This window comes from Heloderma suspectum, chromosome 4, assembly GCF_057233095.1.
Source record: "Heloderma suspectum isolate Gila_16-S chromosome 4, 16-S_ref, whole genome shotgun sequence".
Classification (NCBI taxonomy): domain Eukaryota; kingdom Metazoa; phylum Chordata; class Lepidosauria; order Squamata; family Helodermatidae; genus Heloderma; species Heloderma suspectum.
The window spans coordinates 10096907-10120385 of record NC_139461.1 but is presented as its reverse complement, the minus strand read 5'-3'; the positions used below and the strand labels follow the sequence as shown (position 1 = coordinate 10120385).

General features: G+C 45.3%; 1 protein-coding gene across 34 annotated transcripts in view; it reads right to left on the bottom strand.

The window, feature by feature from the left end:
- The window catches only part of TSNARE1 (t-SNARE domain containing 1), a 579510-nt gene that overhangs the window by 302500 nt on the left and 253531 nt on the right, over positions 1-23479 (bottom strand). For all 34 annotated transcript variants that reach the window (XM_084848631.1, XM_084848635.1, XM_084848636.1 and 31 more), the window contains 3 exons: positions 21011-21101; positions 16636-16710; positions 14391-14447 (listed from right to left, as the gene is read on the bottom strand). In XM_084848631.1, the coding sequence (XP_084704757.1) occupies positions 14391-14447; positions 16636-16710; positions 21011-21101 (223 nt within the window). The remainder of the gene's footprint in view (positions 1-14390; positions 14448-16635; positions 16711-21010; positions 21102-23479) is intronic.

Genomic DNA, 23479 nt, shown 5'->3' with positions numbered 1-23479 from the left:
TCTTTAGCCATGATATGGAAAGGCATTTAGGTTGCAATTCTGTACCCACTTACCTGGAAGGTGTGCCCGCCCTCACCCATGCTATTGTTATGATTGTTTAGATGCTGCTTTAATTATTTTTAGTCAGATGCCTCGAATGGCATCTATGGTAGAAAAGCAGCATAGAAATGTTTTGATAAATATAAATTAATAAACTTGTCATCCCGATTTTGAACCCCTGTCCACACTGCACCCTTACATCCCCCACTATTGCAGAGACCCAACATGGAAAAGAGAAGCCATTGCCCCTTCCTAACACAAGCTCACTCTTTTAGGAGAACCAGTTCCTGAGTCTCTCTCAGAAACGTATTTTAGGGCACCATCCGTCAGTCCTCCCTTCATCTCCCTCCTCTCTAATCAAACCAAGTTTCGCAGAGCTGATTGCTACAGAAAACATTGCTAATAAGAAACCACAATGGATAGTGTGCCTGCTATTTCCAATTTGCTTCCCAGCTCCAGGTTTAATATGCTGAAAGCTGTTTCAGTTTTGAAATCTTCTTTTATTGAAAAATTGTTGATGAGCAAAATGCATAATGCTCTCCTATTACTCCCCATCTCGTGTGCATCCCTTGGGCACCAAAATAGTCTTATCTCCACTCCCTGGCTGTTCCTCAAGCATATTTACATTGTTAGCTTCACAAAAAAGGTATCGTTATGTCAATAAGAGCAATTTAAGCATTAATAGGATGGTTATGGGCAGAAATGCAAGAGATTGCTTTCTGTGCTATTGGAAAAAAGGAGGGGGGAAACATATGTCAGAGAAGTGTTTTAATTGTTCTTTGTTCCAGAATCTTATCTTTGGAAGAACCCCACAAAGAAGAGAAGGGAGTGCTGGGAAAGGAGAATGAGAATGAAGACCAAATTAAAAATAAAGCTGTGGTGAATAATGGGAGGGGGGAAACAGAGTCAAAGTAGCCATTCAGTGAATCAGTATTAGTGAATCGTTACTTTGAAGAGATTTGCTGCCAAAGGGTTGTCTAGTTATTTTCAAATCCAGATGTGAAATTCGCTCCCCACCCAACATGGGCTAGGTGTGGATGAGAATTTTATTGCGGTTAATTTTTTATAAGAATTTACAAAATCCACAAAGTTCTCCATATTTGGGACAAAAAACCCCCCTTGAGATTAAAATACAAAACAAAAACAAAACAAAACCAACCAACCGAATTTGGGAGAAACTGAAACTGTCGGGTTTCTCCATCTGGGCCCAGGGCTTTGAGTGCTCAGGGCTTCATGTCTGTGTCTGAATTCCTGTGTATTCAATAGGGATGGGCAAACATGCAGTGTCTGAGTTCATTGAGATTCTCTGAATAATCCGCCAAAAGTTGCTTCACCTCGTTTGCATTCCAAACATGAGCGTCCTTTTTCTTTGATCAGGAAAAATCTGAATTTTTCAGTCGGAAAAAAATAAAATAAAAATAAACGGTGCATTTTTTCCTAATTGAAAAATACACGTTTTAAAATAGATACATTTTTTTCTCACCAAAAAAAAGATGCATTTTCCCCATAAGCTAAAACATGAAATGCTGAGTTTTGCTTTGCACATATGCGCATGTGCATACTTCCAAAAATGCACATATGCACACTTATGCAAGTGCACATACGCACATTTTTGAAGCGCACAAGTGTGCGCATGCGCAATTTTGGAAGTGCCTATTTGCACAAATGGGCACTTGCGAATGTGAACGCAAGTTTGGGAAATTACAGAATCTTCCCGAGAATTGTGTTCGTGCTTGCGTTCACGTTTGTGAACAGGGCATGTTTGCATAATTTGTGAATAGGAACAAAATTCATGTCCATTCCTAGTATTTAACCATGTTAGTGCTTCCCTCCACCCCCAACAGGCTCCTTGTCTTTAACAGTCACGTATCAGGCAGGTGCAACGTGGTCCTCTCCCTGTTGGGAATAACTAAATTTGGGTTGTTCACATAAGTAAGGAAGCAATCCTATGGCCACTGGTCAGCGGCTAGATGGCCATAGGACATGTGGGTTTCTGGGAACCGACCTCAGAGCCCGCGCTCTGAGGACAGTTCCTGGAGAACTGACCCTTCCCCCTTCCACACTGCCTCGCAGGCAGCACGGAATGACCCCATGCTTGGAAAAGGAGCACGGAGCAGCCAAAATTGGGCATTCTGGGGCAGGGAAGGTAGAAATGCCGGCACAACACATCCTATGTGTCCGAAATCAGCTGTCTAGCTGCAAATGCAGGGCAGGTGAAGCACGGAGCAGCCTCTTATTTTAGGGCACACATAGGATTGTGCCCTAAGATAAGAATTTTGCTTCGGTTCATTTTTTATAAGAATTTACCAAAATTTGCAAAGTTCTTCATATTCAGGAAAGAAGGAGCTTGATTTTAAAAAAAACAACAAAAAACAAAAACACAACAACAAACAGAATGCAAGAGAAACCAAAATTGACTTTGGGCTCTATGAACCTTTGTCTTGATGCTCCACTTTCTGCTCCCAAACATCAACATTCTGTTGTCATACTTCCAACACTCTGCAACCTTTTCTAGCCCCCCAGAAGTCATACTTGTGCATGCCCCCCCCCCGACAGGAATGGACACATCTGTCAATGCTGGTTTCTCTCCATTTCACTAATCTTAAGTTTAGTTTGTCCTGAACCTTGAGACTTTTCCAATTTTCAGTCTGGATCATCCTGAACTTTTAGAGTTTTTATTTGAAAGTTCCCATGGATAAAAATCTGTACAATTTCTCTTAATACATTTCTCCTAACATATGTATTTGTATACACACTTTCCCTAATATACACATTTTTCCATCCTCCACTTCTGCACTTCCTGAGCTAAAAGGGGCGGGGGGGGGGATTCACAAATTCTTTGACAAGTACGGAATACGGCTCTGCTGGGCTAAACGCAGTAATGTGTGGAGAGGATAACACAAATATTTACAAGAGAAGAATATGCCCCTGTGGGGCTACATAGTGGACAGGTAAACTTGTGATCGTGCACATTTACGGAGGATCACCAATAAAAAAAAGCTAAAATTACAAATCAGAACCCCATTTTCACAAATTTGAAGACCCCCCAATTTGCACACATTTCTGCCATCAAAAAAAAACAGAAACAAAAAAGCAAACAAACACACACAAAAATTGAATCCACATATTGGCTCAACTCACTACAGATCGAGTCAACCACAGGGGGGGGGGGAACGGAGCGAAATCCCCCAGGGCCAAAGCAGAAAAATCCGTCACATTTTCACTCCCCAAACGGAATTCTCATATAATTGTATGAACTTGAACGAACAGCTTCAGATAGTAGTGCGCTCTTCTTCTTTAGGTGTCCCCCCTCCCACCGAGAATGGGTGGCCACTTATCAGAAATGCTGTAGAAGCAGCTTTTCTGCATTGGCATGGAGTTGGTGTAAATGATCTTTGAGCTCCTTTCCAACAGTTCATAATAACGCTTCTACCTGTGCTGTTCTGCCTGTCTGGCCACACCAGTGATCAAGTATCATTGTTTTTAGTCAACTGTTTTTGTTTTTTTTAATGAATTGTTTTCAATAAACTGAGACTCCATCCTGACAAGATGAAGGTAATGTTGGTGCGGGTTCATCTGCCCAGCTAAGTGATGTTCTACCTGATCTGGAGGGGGTTGCACTCCCCCGAAAGGATCAGGTTCGTAGTTTGGGGGTGCTCTTGGATCCAGAACTGTCACTAGAGGCACAGGTGGACTCAGTGGCATGGAGCACTTTTTATCAGCTTAGGCTGGTATACCAACTATGCCCTTATCTGGACAAAGAGAGCCTAGCTACAGTTCTCCGTGCTCTGATAACCTCTTGTTTGGATTACTACAACACGTTATACATGGGGCTGCTTTTGAAAACAGTGTGGAATCTTCAGCTGGTCCAAAATAGTGCAGCAAGACTGTTAAAGATAGGGATGGCTCAGGTGCCTGCTTCCATCCGGGAATCTGGCGCTCAGCCTGCACTCACCCCGGGGGCCTCGGCAAGCTCTGCGTTCGCCATTTTCTGCACAGTAAAATGGCAATCACAAAAATGTGCATGTTTGCGTATGCACAAACATGCACATTTTTGAGAATGCACATATTTGTGAATATGTGCAAAATTGCACCTTTTTGAAAAATGTGCCATTTCGTGCATGCATAAATATGTGCATTTGCAACATGCATGTTTCACGCATATATGGATATGTGCATTCTCAAAATGCGCATTTCCACGCATATGCAAAGATGCACATTTTTGCAATCACCATTTTATTTTGCCCCAAATGGCAACCGTGGAGCTTGACGAGGCCACCAGGGTGAGTGTGGGCTGCTCGCCGAGCGCAGGAGGGGCTTCAGCACTGTGCAGTGATCAGCAAGCGGGGGCAGGGGCTGGGCGGGCACCCGGAGAACCTATATGGGGGTTAGTTCGCACATCCCTAGTTAAAGGGGACTGGCCAATGTGATCATATTATTACTTTTCCATGTGCAGTGGCTGCCAGTCTGTGTCTGGGCCTGATTCAAAGTACTGGTACTAACATTCAAAGCCCTGAACAGCTTGGGGCCAGGCTACTTGAAGGATCATCTCCACCTATATACACCTGCCAGGACTATAGGATCAGTTTCAGTGGTCCTTTTCTGGAAGTGAGGTGGGTGGCTACCAAGAAGAGGGCCTTTTCTGCTGTGGCACTGTGGTTGTGGAATGACCTTCCCAGAGAGGCTCGCTTGGCACCCACACTGGGCTCTGCTTGGAGGCAGACCTTATTTTCCCAGGCATTTTAGTATTTCAGTTTCTATTTTAAAGATGGTAGTGTATTTTAAATCTTTGCACTGCAGCTAGGTTCTATTTGCTTTTTATTATTTTTTATACTGAAGTTGGAGACTTTTAACTATTTATATTGTATTTTAGCATCTTGCATTTTATGGTTTTAATTGTTGCGAACCGCCCAGGGGCCTTCAGCTATAGGGTGGTATGGAAATTTAATCAATGAATCCTGACACCACATTTACCCAGCAACCACCTTTGCTTATTTATGTGGGTAGTTTTCCATCACAACCTGCAGGCCTGGGGCTAAACTGAAACAGGGGGCTGGCGTCCACCAGGATGGGCTGTTTGACCATCTAGATCAGAACTGTGTACTCTGATTGGCAGCTGCTCTTCAGGGTCCCAGACAGAGGTCTTTCCGATTGCTGCTGCTTTAATTTAGGGGTGTTGAGCTTCTTTCAAGCCAAGGGCCAAATTCCATTTTGGGGAAGCAGTGACAGGTGAGGGCGAAGGCAAAACGGGCAGGGCCAAATGCAAAGGGGGCGGGGCCTAAATGACCAAAATATCAGAGGTGTCATGCCCTACCTGGAGAAGGATTCGTCTGAGGAAAAAGAGGAGGGAGGGAGCTAGCACCACGGGCCCCAGCCAGAGCGAGGCAGGGAACAGGTGGCCTCAGCTGACGGTCCTCCCCTGGAAACATTACAGGAGCAACCTGAATTTCCCCAAACATTGGAAGCAGAGCCTGAGATGATCCATCCCTCGGAACGGCGTAGAATCAGACGCAAGCAGCGAAAGAACAAACAGAAGTCACAGCGTGGGGGCCTTCCTTAAAAGGAACATGCTGACCTAGCTAGCCAGCTGTGCTGCTTAACAACCAGGTATAAATACAGCCCCGCCAATGCCAGCTCTCTGCTGTGCACAGCACCTTAACCTTGGCTTTGGCATTCCAGGATTCCAGACTTGACAGGCTCCTGGACCCTCAGCTACCCATCTGGACAGCGCTTTCGGACACCCCCCTGACTGGCCTCGACACTTGATAAAACAGACACTGGTGAACTGACTTTTGGACTGCTGTGACCTCGCCTCTGCCTGTTCCTGCAAACCCTCCTCAGAACTTTTGTGTATGACTTTGGACTGGACTGGTTGCTCTCTCATTGCTGCTCCGAGGACTATTTACGCCTTGCCCAGGGCCCTGGCCTGCATCGAAGCAGGACAAGAGGATTTTAGTTTCACACTCTTATTGCCTTAGGAGATGGACTTCAACCGTTTAGAATTGGGAGGAAATGCTGCACAAAAGCGAACCACCAAATAGATGGTGCTCAGGGGAAATTTCATCTGGGAAAATTCAGATGACTGGATTGGGACCCCTGGCAGGCTGGATTTGGTGTGCCAGGCCTGTGGTTCTGCTCCCCTCTTTGAACTGGAGATGCCAGTGATTGAACCCAGGACCGTCTGTGTGCAAAGCAGGTACCCTACCACTGAGTAACAGTCCCTTCCCAAAAGAAAAGTTGGTCTGTGCCAACTTCTCCATATAAAGGAGCTATTTCTTTTCCATACTGCACTAGTGCAGAAGATCCATATTTCTGTGAAGCATTATTCCTTCCACTCCACTCAGCTCTCACCCTTTGCAGGGAGGGGCTGAAAAAGAAAAGAGACTCATGTTGCACCTGCCTGCCACGCAGCTTTTAAAGATGAGGAGCTTGTGAAGAAAGAAAGAAAGAAAGAAAGAAAGAAAGAAAGAAAGAAAGAAAGAAAGAAAGAAAGAGGACAACCCTAACAGAGCATCACAAATGTGGCTGGATACACACGGATCTCAATCCGGATGTTTAAGAGCTAAGTTCACAAAGCCCTCAGCCTGGATGGAGAAATCTAACAGCTTTGGTTTCATTAAAAACAAAACAAAACCCTAGAACATAACTCAAGTTATTTCCATTCTGAATATGAAGAAATGTGCGGATTCTTATCAAGAATGAATTGAAACAAAATGTTCACCCATCTGTAGTACATCTTCCAGGGTGGAGGTCGTTTGTTCAACAGGCAGAGAGTCCCCTCGCTGGGCTTGGTCAAGCTATTGCCAAGTAGGGATGTACGAAAGTCACTTACCTTTTTGAAGGGTGACATTCGTGGTGGGGGGGAGGCGCTCCGTCCCTCCCCCCGAAATTCTGGCTGGGGGGGGAGGCGCTCTGTCCCTCCCCCCCAAAATTCTGGCCAGCCAGCTCCACTCCGCAGGGATTCTGCGGAGCCACCGACCGGCTCCGCCAGCGGCCGGACTTCCGGCCGCTGGCTAGCAGGGACGCAAATGGTGGTGGCCGTAGCCACCGCCGTTTACATCCCTGCAGTCAGCCGTGATAGGCTACGTAAATGTTTACGTAGCCTATCACGGATGATTTAAAAGAAAACAAAAAACGCGCGTATGCAAATGGTGGCGCCCATGGGCGCCGCCATTTCCGTTCCTTATTTTGACACGTCTTAGTCTACGTAAACATTTACGTAGACTAAGATGGCAAAAATAAGGGAAACGCAAATAGCGTAGCGTCTACGCTATTTGCGTTCCCCTTATTTTCGCCGTCTTAGTCTACGTAAACATTTACGCAGACTAAGACATGCCAAAATAAGGAATGAAAATGGCGGCGCCCATGGGCGCCACCATTTGCGTACGCGCATTTTTTGTTTTCTTTTAAATCATCCGTGATAGGCTACGTAAACATTTACATAGCCTATCACAGTGTTTTTTAAAAATCTAGCCGTGATAGGCTACGTAAATCTTTACGTAGCCTATCACTTTTTTTGTTTTTTTGTTTGTTTTTTTAACTGGAAATGGCGGCGGAGGCAGCCAGTCGGAAGACTGGCCGCCGCAGCCGCCGAACCGCCGCTGGAGCCACCGCCGGTGCCGCCACCGCCAGGAAGATCCGTCCAAGGTAAGTCCCGTCCCGGGGGGGGGGCGGGGGGAGCAGACCATTCCGCCACCAATTTCGGGGGGCCGAATGTGCTGGCATTCGGCCTCCCCAAGATCCGTGGCAGAATTCTCTGACATCCCTATTGCCAAGTAGCCTTGGGGTCAAGCACCCACAAGCCAGTGTGAGACAGTGGAGAGCCACTGCGCCTGCTGGGTGCCTTTGAGCTAGTCACCCACTCCCTTGGCTTAACCTGCCTCATAGGGTTGTTAGGGGGAAAATAGTGTTTACTGGGTGTTTAAGGCAAGGGCGGTTAAAGAGGATGCCCTCGCAGCTCAGATAGGAAGGTGGTGATGACAAAGGAGGAGGAGGAAGATGAGGGCAATTTAACCCCTCCATATGGGGCCTTGAAATGGAAGGGAGGAGCGTGTCTGAAAGCCAGGCAGGCTAGTGCTAAGAAAGGTTCTCCCATAGCTCAGATAGAACATTTGTTGCAAGAGTCCAGGGAGAAAGGGGGGAGGGGGGGAGGAAGTAGTATGGTTCCCACCACCCCAGCTCTGATGCCTCAGGGAGGAAACGGAGTGCGCCCTCCAAAGTGCTACTAAACCCACTGGTGTCTTTGGCTCCAAATAATGCTCTTTTCTGAAGGCCCATATATTCCTTCCAGTGGCATAAGGGGCTACCTAACTTCCGTAATATTATTCTGGGGTGGAGGAAGGGAGCAAAAGAGATAGGGGCTGAGGAGGTACCAGCAACTGGCAGCGTTCACCTTTAATCATGTTATAAATGCCGCAGCCAAGGAGGGTTTAGAAGAATACCATTTCCCTCCCTTTCAATAATCCATCTCTGTGGGTATTAAAATAATGCTGCATTTCACATCGAAATGAGATGACAAGCTGGATGAGGGTTCCCATTTATTTCTCTGGTAACCGTGTGACCTTTTGGCAGGGGGCGAGACTTGATTTAAAGCCGTCGCAAACGCAGGTTGGTGGAAGCAGAACAGAAGAGCTTAGGGGGATTGAGAAGCATCATGATCATCCAGCCACCGCCACCCCCGCCCCCCGCTTTTCATTTGGAAGTGCAACAACTGCATGCATGCCTTTTAAAATATCATCTTGTACAGCAGTGTCAACCCAGTTCTAACATACGGAGCCCAATTCCCCCTGGTAGGCTCCATGGTGCTGGGGATGGGAGAACATGCAATGTCGAAGCTCAAATTCCTCCTCAAAGCTCATTTCGCCTTGTTTATGTTGCCAGATGCCTCATTTTCCCTATCAGATAAATGCTCATTTTTAAAAGCGTGTACTCAAAATGTGCAGTTTCCCCCCCATAGGCTAAAGCCTGAAAATGCAGACTTTGGAGAGAAATGTGCGTTTGCACAAACGCCCATTTTTGGAAATGGGAAATTTCAAAAAACAAACAAGTCAAGAACTGTACTCCGGCTTGTGTTCACATTCAGGGTTGCATGATCTGCAAACAGGAACAATATTCTCATACATTCTACCTGACGCTCAGTCCATAAAGGCAGAAGTGCCAGGGCTTAAGCCTCCCTTGCTCTGAAACCGAGCCCTTCCCACTTGTCCCAGATATATGGAATCTGGTTGGGTAATTGTATTCTCTCTGCACATACTTTGAGCCACTCTGCTTTCCTCAATGAAGCAAATGATGCTGCACTAGCAGAGACCAAGTTCTAAACTACGCACAAAGGGAGAATACAGCTAAATGCAGCCGCTTGCAAAACTGGTTGTAGTTGGTAGGTTTACAAAGTGCTCTGCTAGTGTTTCCTCAACTGCTTGCATACCAGGAAAAGGCATCAGAGCTCCACCAGCACAGCAATTCCTCCCGCCAAGTTGATGTTGGTAGGAATGGCCTAACTTGCCACTGTGCGCTGGACCCCTGTCAGCTGCCTGACCCTGTTTGGTGCAAGGGGCAAGCCGCCAGACGTTCCACAAGCACTCGGCGAGCAGCGTGAGGCATCCCGTTGTTCTGGTGGCCACCACTTTGCGCGCTGCGGCAGCTAGGCTTTTCCCGCAAATCTCCCATTTTGCGCAAATGGCGGCCATAAATAGGGCCATTTACGCAACTTTACAGGTGTAAATTAGGCCATTTTGCATAAATGGCCTGATTTATGACTGCCATTTGCGCAGAATGGGGGATTTGCGGGGAAAGCCCAGCCAGCCCCCATTTTGTGCAAAATGGCAGCATCTGGAGTCCCGGTCACTGCCTGCCAACCCTTCGTTCTCTCCTCCGTGTAAGGAGAGAATGAAGGGTTGGCCAGCAGCACAAGACTCCTGCCCCCGCCACTCTCAGCCGCTCATGTCTCCTTGCAAGGAAGGAGACCGTGAGGGGTTGACAGGCAGTGTGGGCAGGAGTCTTGTCACCACACACCAACCCCTCATTCTCTCCATGCAAGGAGACTGCAAGGGGCTGGTGGGCTGCAGAAAACTGCGAGCTTGCCTGACTCGGTGTGTGCCAGGTCAGGAAGGCTGAAGGGGGGGATGTGTGAGCTGGCATCCAGGGGGCCAAGCTGGCAGTAATCCGCCAAGCTTCAAGCCTGAACCAGACGCCTGCACTATCCCTAGATGTTGTATTTCGGCCATTATATCTTTTCTAAAGCCTCATATTAAGATATAAGATTTGGGGCTTGCATGGTCATACTCTCACTCAACTCACATTTCAAGGCATATCTTGGCTTCACCACATGCTAAAATCTGCTCAATGTACAGCTGTAAACCTTCTTGTTTTGAGTAATGCCAATTGGCCCCGTTCATGCCAGAGGTGTTGTTTCAGGACCTGCTGGGACTCTTGATGCCAAAAATGGACAACACTACTTATTGTATGCAAAATCAATATATTTTACCAACACTAGTCTCTAAACAAGCGTGTTTGTGTTTCCTAAGGAAATGCCAGTCATCTCCCACCTCCGGGTAGATGTGGATTCTTGTATTGTTATATAGGGTGTTAACTTTACTGCTTCAATAGATTCACAATGCACACAGATTACTGGTGCTGAGGGTGCCGTGTTTTGTGAATTCCCTGGCCATTGTACATGAGAGAAATGAAATCAACAGTAACACTGCTTGAACAGCAGCACAGGTTTTATACCTTCAATTTCCTGGTTTTATCTGGCTTTACAGAGGAATGAGGGGGAAATGTATTAGAAAAGGGAGATCAAGAAGGAATAACGGATGCAAATCAGCATGCCTGCAAGATGACAGGTGTACATAATGGAAAGCCCTGTTCAAATGTGCACCCCTTTTTTAAAGGAATGTGTGTACTTTTGAACTGGAATGCAGTCTTCTGGATCACCACTCCTACAGTCAGAACTACAAGGGAATTCCCCCAGTAACGTTATGTTATAAGAAGAGCCTTCTTGGATAAGGCCAAGGGTCCATCTTGTCCGGCATTCTGAACACAGTGGCCTACCAGCTACCCAAGGGAAACCCATAAGCAGAGCATGAGTGCAACAGAACCGTCCCACCCATGTTCCCGGCAAGTTGTATACTTACGCATACTGCCCCTGATTCTGGAGGTGGAACAGAGCCTTCAGGACTAGTAACCATTGATAGCCTTAGAGGGCTTTGATAGCACTTGCAAAGGAGGATCAGTGGATGGAAGGGAGGGTTCACCTTCCCCCACCCAATTCTCCCAGGGAAATCCTACCTGGGTCATTACAAAAGTTAATGTGTCTCAAGCCAGGCTTTGAGTGAGGAGTGTATGGGATGGTTCAAACTTTTCCCCTTTTACCAATCCCCATCTGTGCCTGCCCTCCACCCCAACTTTTTCCATTCGTGAAGATGCTTGTGTGAACCATTATGTTAGCTATCTCCTTGGTTTTGGTTTTAAATGCATGATATCTATGAGGGCTGTGCAGCTATCACAGGATTCAGTTTGGACCCTGCTTTGGCAACTGAGAAGACGGGCTGACTTGCCTCAGACTACTTCAGGGGTCACCGAAGTTAACTCGGGCCCAAATCAGAACCCTGTTTTGGGAGCTCCAGATCTTCATTAATCCACACTGAATATCATTTGGCAATTAACAAATGGCAATCTCTCTCTCTCTCTCTCTCTCACACACACACACACACAGAGCTTTTGGCAAAACTTTTTTGAAATTTCCAGGCATAGTCATTCCTTTTGAATGTATTAAGCCTGGCAAACATTGGACAAATAGGTGCAGGGTTTTGTGTGTGTGTGTGTGTGTGTGTCTGTGTTATTTTGATTTGTTTTTGTTTAATGAGAATTGCTGATAACAACTTTACTACTAGGTAGAATTGGATGGAACTTGTTGGCATTGTCCCCTCTTTTGATGGGCGTGGTCCTGCCGAATTACAAACCAAAAGGTGTGTGTGAGTGTGTGTGTGTGTGTGTGTGTGTGAGAGAGAGAGAGAGAGAGAGAGAGAGAGAGAGAGAAAGCAGCATTTATAGTTCAGATTTCTTTTTTTTAAGGATTTGCTTATCCACTTGTGATTTTTGTGGGCCACTTGCATGAAAGTACATAACAGAGGTGTCCCTAGGGATGAAACATTCAATGTCTCAGAAGAAGAGGTGCAGGAAGTTTTGTGCTATGCTCCTTTAAAGTTGACGGAGGGGGGAGTAAAAAGTATTTGTGCCCCCATTGTGGTTTTATGCACGCATTGTGGAGGTGCCCATAAGAAAGTAACCTATAAAATTTCAGAAGGATAAATGCAGGGGTTTGGGAGTTATAGCAGATTAAAAAAATGTGGGGGGGGATCTGCTCAAATGACAACACTGAAGTCACAGAAACTTTAAGTGCTTCATCTTCGCCAAGGTGGGTGGATAGATGACACTTTATTGAGAAATAAACAGTATGGAAATACTGTTTGTTTGTTTGTTTGTTTATTTACAATATTTGTGTACTGCTCCATATCTAGAACACATTTTGGAGTTGTAACCACAAGAAATAAAACAGAAAGAGCATAAAAAGATTGAAACACCACACTGAAATTACACTTGTTTAAAAACACAATGGCAATAAAAACCGTGGCTGGTCAATTAAGGAATGCCTCCTGGAAGAGTGCTGTTTTCAGAAGGTGCCGGAAACAACCCAGTGTTGGTGCCTGCCTGACCTCCAGGGGCAGGGAGTTCCAAAGAATGGGGGCCACCCCACTGACGGCTCTTCTCTTGTTTGACTCCAATCAGGCCATAGGTCCACATGGAACCACCAGGAACATACCCTCTGATGACCTCAGTGACTGGGCAGGTTGGTAAGGGAGAAGGCACTCCCTCAGGTATCCTGGTCCTAAGCTGTTTAGGGCTTTGTACATAAGTAATAAAGCCTTAAACCTTTGTAAATATCTTTGTATCCATGAAAGTATATCTTTGCCAAGGTGAGTGAATGACAATGCAGAGCAAGGGGTGTTGGTCCTCTTTCAGTCTGAGGGCTGAATTCAATTTAAGGAAGCTCTTGGGGGCCACATGCCAGTGGTGGGTAGAACTAAAGGAGGAGGGCCAGATGCAAAATGAGTGGGGCCAAAGTATCAAAAATACCAGCATGACAGCTTAGAACTCTCCTTGCCAGGAATGGAGCCTGAGGAGAGGCATTCCAACTAGAGCTGTGGGCAAATGGCGTCTCAAAATTCTCCCACTTCACTCATGGGCAGAGAAATCTGGGAGGCAATTTCACTGAATTTCTCCAGGGGGAGGAGAAATTCTCAACCATTTCTCCCAGGTAGGGCTCCCCATTGGCAGGGCTTGTAGCACAGCTTCTTTCTTTTGGGCAAGGTTTTTTTTGGGGGGGGTTGCTGCAACAGCCTCAACTGTCTTGGCAAGCTGGCCCCCAGTTTGCATCCACCACAATGCAAGTGTGACGGGGGCGGGGGCAGTGTTGTGTCCAGCTCCAAGGATGAGGTGGAGTTAGTGCTCTGCCAAAATCTGTCCTCCAATTTCCTGAACGTTTTCTCTTTACATGAAAGAGGCTCCCCTTGTTCTGCCTCATTCTCAAGGTATTTTATAATGCATTTTTGTGGCATTTTCAGCTTACCTCATCACAGCTAGCCTCCCAGGCTGCCTGCACATCCTGATCTGAAAAAGCCCTATGGGAGGAATTACCTCACGGTGCCTTAAACTGGGGTTTAATTGAAGTGCAGGAAGCTGAGGAGGGTAAAGACTCCCAGAGAGACGATCGTACAATGAAAAAACAGGACACCTGTGCTCACTCCTCAGCCACATCCTAAAATCAACCCAAGAACCCCAAACCCAACCCATGAGAATTTCTCTGAAATTTCTTCACCATCGAACTTGTTTTCAAAAGCAATTTCTCTTCTACCAAATTGAATGAGAATGGTTGAAAAAATGTGGGAGAAATTTTCGGCACAGCACTAATTTCAACCTTTTAGAATGGGGAGAAAAACTTGCAAAAGCCAGGAAACCATCAAGTGACTGGCAGCCAAGAGGAAAGCCGTGCGGCCATCTGGAGACCCCTGGTGAGCGAGACTGGGAACAGATGTGGGGCAGATTTGACCTGCAGGCCAGAGGCTCAACACCCCTGACAGAGGGCAACTGCCAGCCCAGCCATAGAACTTCCACAATTCTTTCCTTTGCTTCAGACAGAGGCGCAGTTAGGAGGCAAGAATGACGAGCAACGAAGCGAGCCAAAAGAAACAGTTTGTACCATGCAAAATTTTGGTAGCTACTATCAAGAAGGGAATTGGAGGTTGGTCTCTCTGCTCAAAATATGTTGTAAACTGAATCGACACTGTACTTACCTGCTTCCTATTTCTCTGTCTCTTGGGAAGCAGGGCTTTGGATTTCTCTGCAATTTTCTGCCAATAGGGGGGAAAAATATATATATACATATATTGAATTACTGGTCAAGATAGAATTGAAATGCATTAGGATCTTATTTATTCATATTTTTAAAAAATGAAGAGGGAAATGAGCTAACCGTATGATCTGGGAACAGGGGGGAAACTGTTCTGAAAGGGTAGGCCTTTGAGAAACTAGAAATAATTTAAACTTCAAAGGCGACAGGGTTATCAAAAGCAATCTGTGCATTTTAAAAGTAACAGCTGCAAGTGTGGGGAAGTAGCAATTTGCCACTCAAGAACAGCCCCCTGATGCAACCAGTCCATGGCAGGGGGGAATGCAAAGGATAATTTTGGCACACTGTAATATGTGTGTGTGTGTGTGTGTGCGCGCGCGCGCGTGTACGTGTGTGTAGAAAATAATATGCTTAGCTACAGATGGAACATGTACTGGAAAAGAAACAGTCATGAAAGACATGCATGCATCAACAAATATATCGTCTCCAAATACATCAATCCAGCACGTTTAGAAGAGTTGGAATAAAAATATAAGGTAGGGATATTCATGACGATGGGAACATTTCAGAAGAAAATAATAATAAAAGACCTTAAATACAATTTTGCCAGAAATGTGAATGGGACACACCACAATATGAAGTTCATGTGGAACAAAAATTGATCGAGATGTTGTCAAGTCTGAGACAGTAGCAGATGTCACAGCAGAGCTAAGAGCTGGGAACCAGGAGTTGAGTCAGGGCCAAGGAACGTAAAGGAACTCACTGCCATATGAAAGACCTTCTTACTCAGGCAAAGTTCCAATGCAAAAGGGAAACCTTTTATAGTCTATGTCACAGAGGACCCAATGGGACAGGCTATGTGGGCAGGGGCATATTCCAAGCTGCAATTTGGATAATGTACCACAGAGCTCACTGAAGAGAACAGAAGGGGCAGACTCAAGTCTATCAGCACAGCTCCACCTGGCTCTACCAAGCCTTTGCCTTGGGGTCTGGTCTTCTGTCTGAGCAACTCGGCTCTGAGTTAGGAGCCCTTCCCAGATTGCGATTCTGCATGCCACACTAACCTTGGAAACCTGAATGTTTGCCTGAATGAACTGCACTGCATTCCTGTCATGTCCCTGGGCACTGAGCCCTCAGATCCATGGTATTGAGCAGTAGTAGCTGCAAGGAGTAGATGGACTCACTCCCTGGACCTTCCTGGGTAGACCTGCTGACTCTAGATTATGCACCTAGCCCCTGAACACTGAAGATGTGCCTTTGGCTATGGACTGTGAAGAAAGGACAAACGACTCCTCTTAGAACTAAGAATGCCCAGGAGAGCATCCACAGATCAGATACCCTCAGACCAAACTCTGCCACCAAGAAGGAGTCAATACCTGCAAAGAACACTGGTCTTTTCACTTGCAGTGCTGTAGGCCCAGAAGGTGAAGCTCCACTCTGGGGCCTCCAAGTTGGACTATAATGCCCTGGCAGTGGTAACAAGCCAATGATGAAACAATTTGTTTTCTTGCTCGCAGCCTCAGAATTGTTGTCTGTGGCCCTAAAACTCTTTATCCCGTCCTTCTGGCTCATCTGCCTACTATATGGTGTTTGGGGAACTGTCCTTTGCCTGCCTTAGATGATGATACTTGTATCTGGTCCTTACTTGTCTGAATGTTTCCTCCCTCCTGTCTTCAGGGCCCCGTTATCATCTCTTTTTTTATAATTGGGAAACACAGACAGTGAAACTCTGGCTTAGCTTGTCAATCTAAATTCTTGTCCCTGGAAGGCATGTATAACAACATACTAGACAGACTCACCATTTTGCAAACAAGGAAGCAGGGAAACAGCTTTAAACACGATTTGCTGTTACAGATGCAATGTTCATTCTGGTTAATCCAAATCACAGTTGGCAAATCCAGCTGCAACCATGGTCTCACATCCTGGTTTCCGGTCAGCTCTTAACCATGGTTTATGTCTGGGGCAGGCAACTCGCAGCACTTCAGATGTTTTGGCCTCTAACTCCCATCATGCCTCATCCTTGGCTATCCTGGCTAGGACTGATGGGAGCTGTAGGCCAAAACATCTGGAGGGCCACAAGTGGCATGTCTGTTTACAGCCTAGAAATCAAGCAGCCTAGAAAAACAACGTACTCCTATCCATTCCAAATCAGCTTATTTTGAAGATACAACTTCAGAATTGCCCTTTACCTTTTGCACTGAGCCATATCGCTGAATGGCATCAGAAAGTTGGTTCTTCAGCCGGTCCAACTGGAGTCGTTCTTGCTAGAACAAAAAGAAGGTGGAAAAGTGCAATTAGTATATAAGAGACCCCTATTTTTGTGCCAGCAGTATCCAGATATAGTGAACCCCTCAGACACTTTGATATCTGCATTGGTTATATGACCACCAGGTGAATGGGCCCTAGATATATTCAAGATGAGGACCATTACAGAGTATACACTGAAACTGAATGCTCCTCACTTCTGGAGTTCAGTGCTCTTGTATCACCACTAGCTTATCTGGAGATGTGTCCACTGGAATGATAATAGTAGCAATGCAGATGGTGGTGAAATTCAGATAGCCCCTTTGGGACTGCCCCCTTTCACATAACCCACCCCGCCCCGCCCTGCTCTAGACTGAGTCTTGGCTCTTTGCAAGCACAGACAGGAAGCAATGCAATCAAATAGTCAATTCTGCAAGCAAATGTTCAAGTGCACGGATTTCAGCCCAAGGATGCCAAATCTTATCTATAGCTCTCACCAAACACATGCCCCTTATTGAAAAATAAGATTTAACACCTGGGTGCCCCCTGTATTTCTTGAAACATGTCACTGTGGAACTGAATCACATGTTCTCTTCCATTATGCCACCAGAACAAACACACAAGGGCATTCCATTGTGGGCAATGTGCAGGTGCTCTGTGGTACGTCTTGCAAATGCAGTCACTTGAACAGTGCTCACAGACAGAGTGCGTAGAATTGTTGTACAAACTGTTTCTGAATGATTAAATGCATAAAGGGATGTTTCTCCCGGAGACGGATGGGGAACCCTGATTTCATTTACATTACACTGGAGACGAAGGGGATATAAAAGGGTAAAGTATGGTTGCAGTTGGAAGAGCTGATCAGATGCATCGACTCCATTATAAAGCAGAGGAAAATGGATACACTTCCACTGTGCAAGGTCAACGTTCCATTCAGGGCATGGTTGCAATCGTGACCTAGCTAGGAACCTAATTCCAAGAAGTCTGGGGGTGGCATACTCGACCAGAGAGATATAAATTCTATCCTGTGCACTAAGGAACATAGGAAGCTGCCTTATACTGGGTCAGACCGTTGGTCCATCTAGCCCAGTACTGTCGACACTGGCTGGCAGCAGCGGCTCTCCAGGCTTACAGGCAGGATTATTCCTTCCCAGCCCTACCTGGAGATGCCAGGGATTGAACCTGGGACCTTCTGTGTGTAAAGTAGGTGCTTTGCCACTGGGCTACGGCCCCTCGCGAGCACTTCTCATGCTCCTATTCTAATTTCTTGTACCAGTCCCAGGTAATATATTGTCCCTACTTAGGGTTTGGAGGAGATTTGGAGTACTTTTAAGAGTACACATGCACGCAGTAGCACTGCAATTCCTTTGGCATTCTAGATGAGGGGTGGAGTACAGGTGGCCCCCGCCCCACTCCACTGTGGCCCTCACAGCCCACAAATTCTTTTTTTTTGGGGGGGGGGGGATGAAATTGTGCAGATATGGATAGGTTAAAAAAAAAACCTCCTATATGAACCTCTCCCCGACAAGTCCATTCACTTACCATATCCCCCTTCCATCCTTCAGTACCCCCCACTTTCCTGGAGACCCCAGCCAGCTTTTCTCTGCTCCTTTTTCTCTCTCTTCTCCAGGCTTGTGTCATCATAGAGATAAGCATGGCTGCCTCTCTTTTCTGACAGGCTCAACTACTTCCCTTCTCCTGCCATTCCCTCCTCCTCCTCACTGCTAAAGCTTCATCTCCCCCTACCCACCCCACCCCCTGCTAGTCAATTACACAAAACTATTGCTTTTAATGTGTCTGCTTTAATAATTAGAACAGGCACTCTGTATGAATGAAAAATAACCTTAGACAGTGCTTATTGTCTTAGTCTGATCTGTCGAATGTAATTTTTAATTCCTCTCAATAAATGACTCTTGGATTAAGCAACTGTGTCTTTAATCTTCAAATCCCCTTAAATTTTAAAGTGCCAAGCTTTGGGATGCTCAGTTATCAATGTAAAAAAAAAAAAAAATCCTTTCAAGTGTCAAGGCTGCATGTCTGAAAGTGCACACTCAAGCATACATCTGTGCAAAAGTGACAGGGCACAATCCTATGCATGTTGAGACAGGAAAAAAAAAAAGTCCTACAACCCCAGGCATTCCCCAGCCAGTCATGCTGGTTGGGGAATGCTGGGAGTTATAGGAGGTTTTTTTTTTCATTCTAAACATGCATAGGATTGCAACTTTAGTGACAAAGAAGGGACACTGACAGATTCACCCAAACCTAGATAATTCTCATGGTATTCCTCTGTTGATTTCACAAATCTTTCTGGATAAGAAACCTCTCTCTCTCTCTCTTTCTCTCTCTGTTCTCTCCAAAGTGCATGAAACAGTATACAGAATAATGGACTTGGAGGGGACTGACTGTAAAGCTTTAGATAAACAGAGGCTGTCTCACTCCATGAGAAATTTTATTTTGGAAGACTATTTGGAGATCCCCAAGAGGAACATGGAACCTCACCAACCAATAGTCACCAAAGCTATTTGTTTGGTAGAAGGGTGAAACATTGCAGATTTCACTTCAAAATTTGTAGGTTTAATTATTTGAGCAATACAAGGAAAAGGAGGAAAGCAGAATGTCGAAGATCTGTTATACTAATTAAGTAGGTAGTATAAAAGTTATTATGGAATGTCAAGATGGAGTAGCATACTTGTTTCTCAGGTTAGAAGACTAATGTTTCCTGCTCTTGTAAACCTTACTCTCCTGAATATTATTTTTTAAATACATACTCTCCCATCCAGTCTTGCTCCGATTGTAGCTTTTGCTGTGGTCCCAGTTTTGATAGTAATGACATTGAAGTGTCAAGAACTGCTATGTTTTCTCTTTTCTCCCCTTTCTTTTTTTTTTTTGGGGGGGGGGAGTTGTCTTCATTTGACTTCCCATTGGACCCAATTTGTGTCCCGGAAAATGCCTCTGGATGTACGAGAAACAGCCAATTTCCTGCATTTCGATAAAAGACTGTGAGAAGATTCTTATTCATTTTATCTCACCTCAGCTTTCATTTGGTAACTCAATAATCCCACAGTTTACTGCTTCATGGGGGAAAAAAATCCCTGATGCTGAGTTTCCGAAGGCTGTTGTACACTTTAATCACCATCTTTTATTTGGTTCAATTAGCTTACTTTAAAGAGGGATTCCTCTTCCAGTAGGAGTGGATTTGTTAAGTTGTTGCTGGAGCTTTGGTCTCTTCATAGAAGCGTGTGGTGGGGTGGGAGGTCAGTTGTAGTTCAAAAACCTCCAAGAGTAAGGTTGCAGATAGATAGTTAGATAGATAGATAGATAGATAGATAGATAGATAGATAGATAGACGAGTGAGATGGGAATTAAGTTATAGAGTTTGGGGCAAGTAGAATTGATTATACCTCTTCAGACTGCAGGAGGGGGATCACTTTTTTTTAATGCTCCCCTATATCAGTGTCCCCCCAACATGGTGCCCCCTACTTGCACTAGACTACAACTCCTATTCTCCCCAGCCTTCATGGTCACTGGGGATAGTGGGAGTTGTAGTCCAAAACATCGGAAGGAGACCAGATCAAGGGAGGATGCCCCACATGAAAAGCTTCCTGCTAAAATACACTAGCACAACATGGAATAAATTACGTTAGGTTTTCCCCCATAGATGTGCATTTCTTTGCAAACAGGTAGGGAGTTGTTTTTGCAGTGAAGATGATTCAGAACAGGTTCCCTACTTGAACAAGTTCCCTAATCCAGGAATAGGAGCCTCAAACAGTGTTGCCCCATCCAACACTGTTTGAGGCTCCTATTCCTGGATTAGCTTTACTAAGTAAGAGAATCTCAGTCTTGTCTGGACTAGGCAAGCTAGACAAGAATGGAGCCAGTCTAAGCGCCTTAGGTTTACCATTTTAAATGTTCATACCTGTACACTTGAAAGTGCTATTTTAAAATGCCTCATTGTACATTGCACTGGAGAAATTTTTCTTTTAATGTGAAAGGTGATTTTCAAATAACCCAAGTAAGTCAATAAATACAACTGGCAGTCTTGGAAACTTTTCAGATTGGGACTTCAGTTTTGACGTTGTGACTTCAGTTTTTGGTCGATTGGCTGATTGTAAGGAAATTAGACTTAAAAAATGGTTGAGAATTCCCATCACCACCCCAAAAATATAACAGTTTCAAAAATTGTGAGGGTAGAACCCTTCACACACTTACCTGGGAGTAAGTTCCATTTAACTCAGTAAGATTACATCTGAGTAGACTTGTACAGAATTGTGCTGTAAAGGACTCAGATTCTTACCAGACCCTATCTTAAAGGTCACCTACCCTAGAAGAACCTCTGATGACCTCAGACAGCTGCCGGATAGCATTTGTGCATGTTGTGATGGTTTTGTTGGTCTCTTGCTGAGTTGTGTGCCTTCAAATACAAACAAACAAACAAGGTCAAAGAGTTTGCTGAAAACATTCAAAAGTTATGCCAAGAGCCATTCATGCAAACATATAGGGAAGTTCACTCACATAAGTACTCCATATGGATCGGGATGATGGTGTTAAATGGCTGAGCACTTTCAGTATCAGAAAAAAATGTGTCTGTACGTACAGGATAGATTCCCAGATCTCTTTCTCTCTCTCTCTCTCTCCAATATACACACAAAAATAAACACACACACACACACACACACAGAGTTAAGAATAGCTGTTGCCCTTGAAGGCTATTGCTTCAGCTAGACTGGTCCTGCTTCAAAGCTGTAGTGTAAAACAAAAATAAACAACAAACCCAAGCCACACAAAAACCCTCCCCCAAACAAAACAACAACAAAACCAGAGGCACTGCAACACAGTGTTTGGTGTCTCCTGCTTTTGCTTCGTCTACTAACAGTATTCAGTGGCTGAATGTGCTTTACTGTGTCAGGCTGCATTAGGCCTCTTCTGCTGCTTTCGCCAAGCATCTGAGAAATAGGGACGGTACAGGCGCCCAATTCCATCTGGGAATCCGGCAGAGCCGCCCCTGCCTGCAACCCTGAGCCCTGCTCGCCAAGCTCCTGACCCTGCTCGCCCTCTGCCCACGCTCAGCAAATGGCCCGCACTCACCCCGGCGGCCTCCTTGAGCTTCGTGGTCACCATTTTTTGATAAGTGAAATGGCCATCGCAAAAATGGGCATATTTGTGTGTGTGCGAAAATGCACATTTTTGCAAATGTGCATATTCACATATGAGAAAATGCACATTTTTTGTGAATGCATTTTTGTGAATGCACATATTTGCTTATGCGCAAAAATGCGCATTTTTGCAAAATGTGCATTTTCACACAGACGCAAATATGTGCATTTTTGCGATCATTTTATTTCTCAAAAATGGCGACCGCAGAGCTCAATGAGGTTGCCGGGATGAGTGCAAGTTGCTCACTGAGTGCCGGAGGGGCTTGAGTGTGGTCTGGGGACAGGCAAGCAGGGCAAGGGCTGGGCAGGCGCCCAGAGAACCTGGATGGGGGTGGGTTCGCACATCCTTACTAAGACAGCACAACCCTACTTTTCCAATGGCTGAGTCTGTTTGGCTGTGCTAGGCTATCAGGGAAGGTCCGATAAAAATGCTGCAAGGGTGCCACCCTGACTGGCTTACTGCTCTCATTACATCTCTGAACTAGCTAATGTTTGGTTTTTCATACTCCCATTCTGAAAATAGATTTAATTATACTGTACTGAAAATAAACAATTTCAGAATGTACGGTTAATCTTAATAACTGTGAACCTATCATGAGATCTTCTTATGCCCATTCTTGCTCCCATAGCATGGTGCATCCAAGACAAGTATGCCAATCGATCCATCCTAACTAAATGTCTAAGACTACTATAGTCTGGCTTCAAAAATTGAGTTGTTTCCCCCTGAAGCCTTTGAGCTTTGCTGTTGACAAGGGAACATTCACGTAAAGGTAAAAAGGAACGTCTCAAAAGTTAAGAGCTCAATGTCAAATTAATTATTCCTGTAGGGCAGATTTGAAGAAGCAGCTGACACCTGTGAAAATTCACAATGGATTCTGAAGTGGGGCAGGGATGGGGATTGGATTCAAAGGAACTGTATATAACCTATCTCCTGCCCTGGGCAACTCTTTAAACTGGGACGTGGCAGTTCCGCTCATAGGTTAAAGAACTGCAGAGGAATGTCAAATTCATCTTAGAGCAGTGGTGGCTAGGGATGTATGAGAACTCTGTTTTTGCTTGCAAAACAAGCGAGCATGCCCCATTCAAAGCCCTGAGCAAAAACATGTCCATGTTCGTCTCATTCCCAATCCCGAGTTTGGTTTGTGCAAATTCCCTAATATGCACAAATTCCCTCAGTAGACTGAATGAGCCCCACTTTAGTCTATGCAGGAAATTTGCACAAATGAGGTGATTTGTGCAAATTTCAGGAGATTTGTGCAAAACTCCCATCCAATCACTGCTCAATTTGCCCAAATCTCCCATTTGCACAGAGTGTGGTGATCGCAAATGCAAACAGGAATCGGGCACGAGAGCGGAGAGATGATGTTTGGAGAATCCTATCTCAAACATTGACCACCCCAAGGGATGGCTGTCACGAGGAAATCCCGCCCTCCCCCCCAAATCTGGTCCTCCTCCCCAATCCACAAACTTTCTTGCCCCCCCTTAAAATGCCATTTATGCAAATTGAAACCACAATGTGTGTAATTTGTGCACATTTCAGTGCAAATGTGCAAATGCCTAAAGACCTCAAAGGTCATGCTTAATGTGCACAAACTGCAGCTGTAATAGGCTTAATGTTGTGCAAATTGCAGACAGA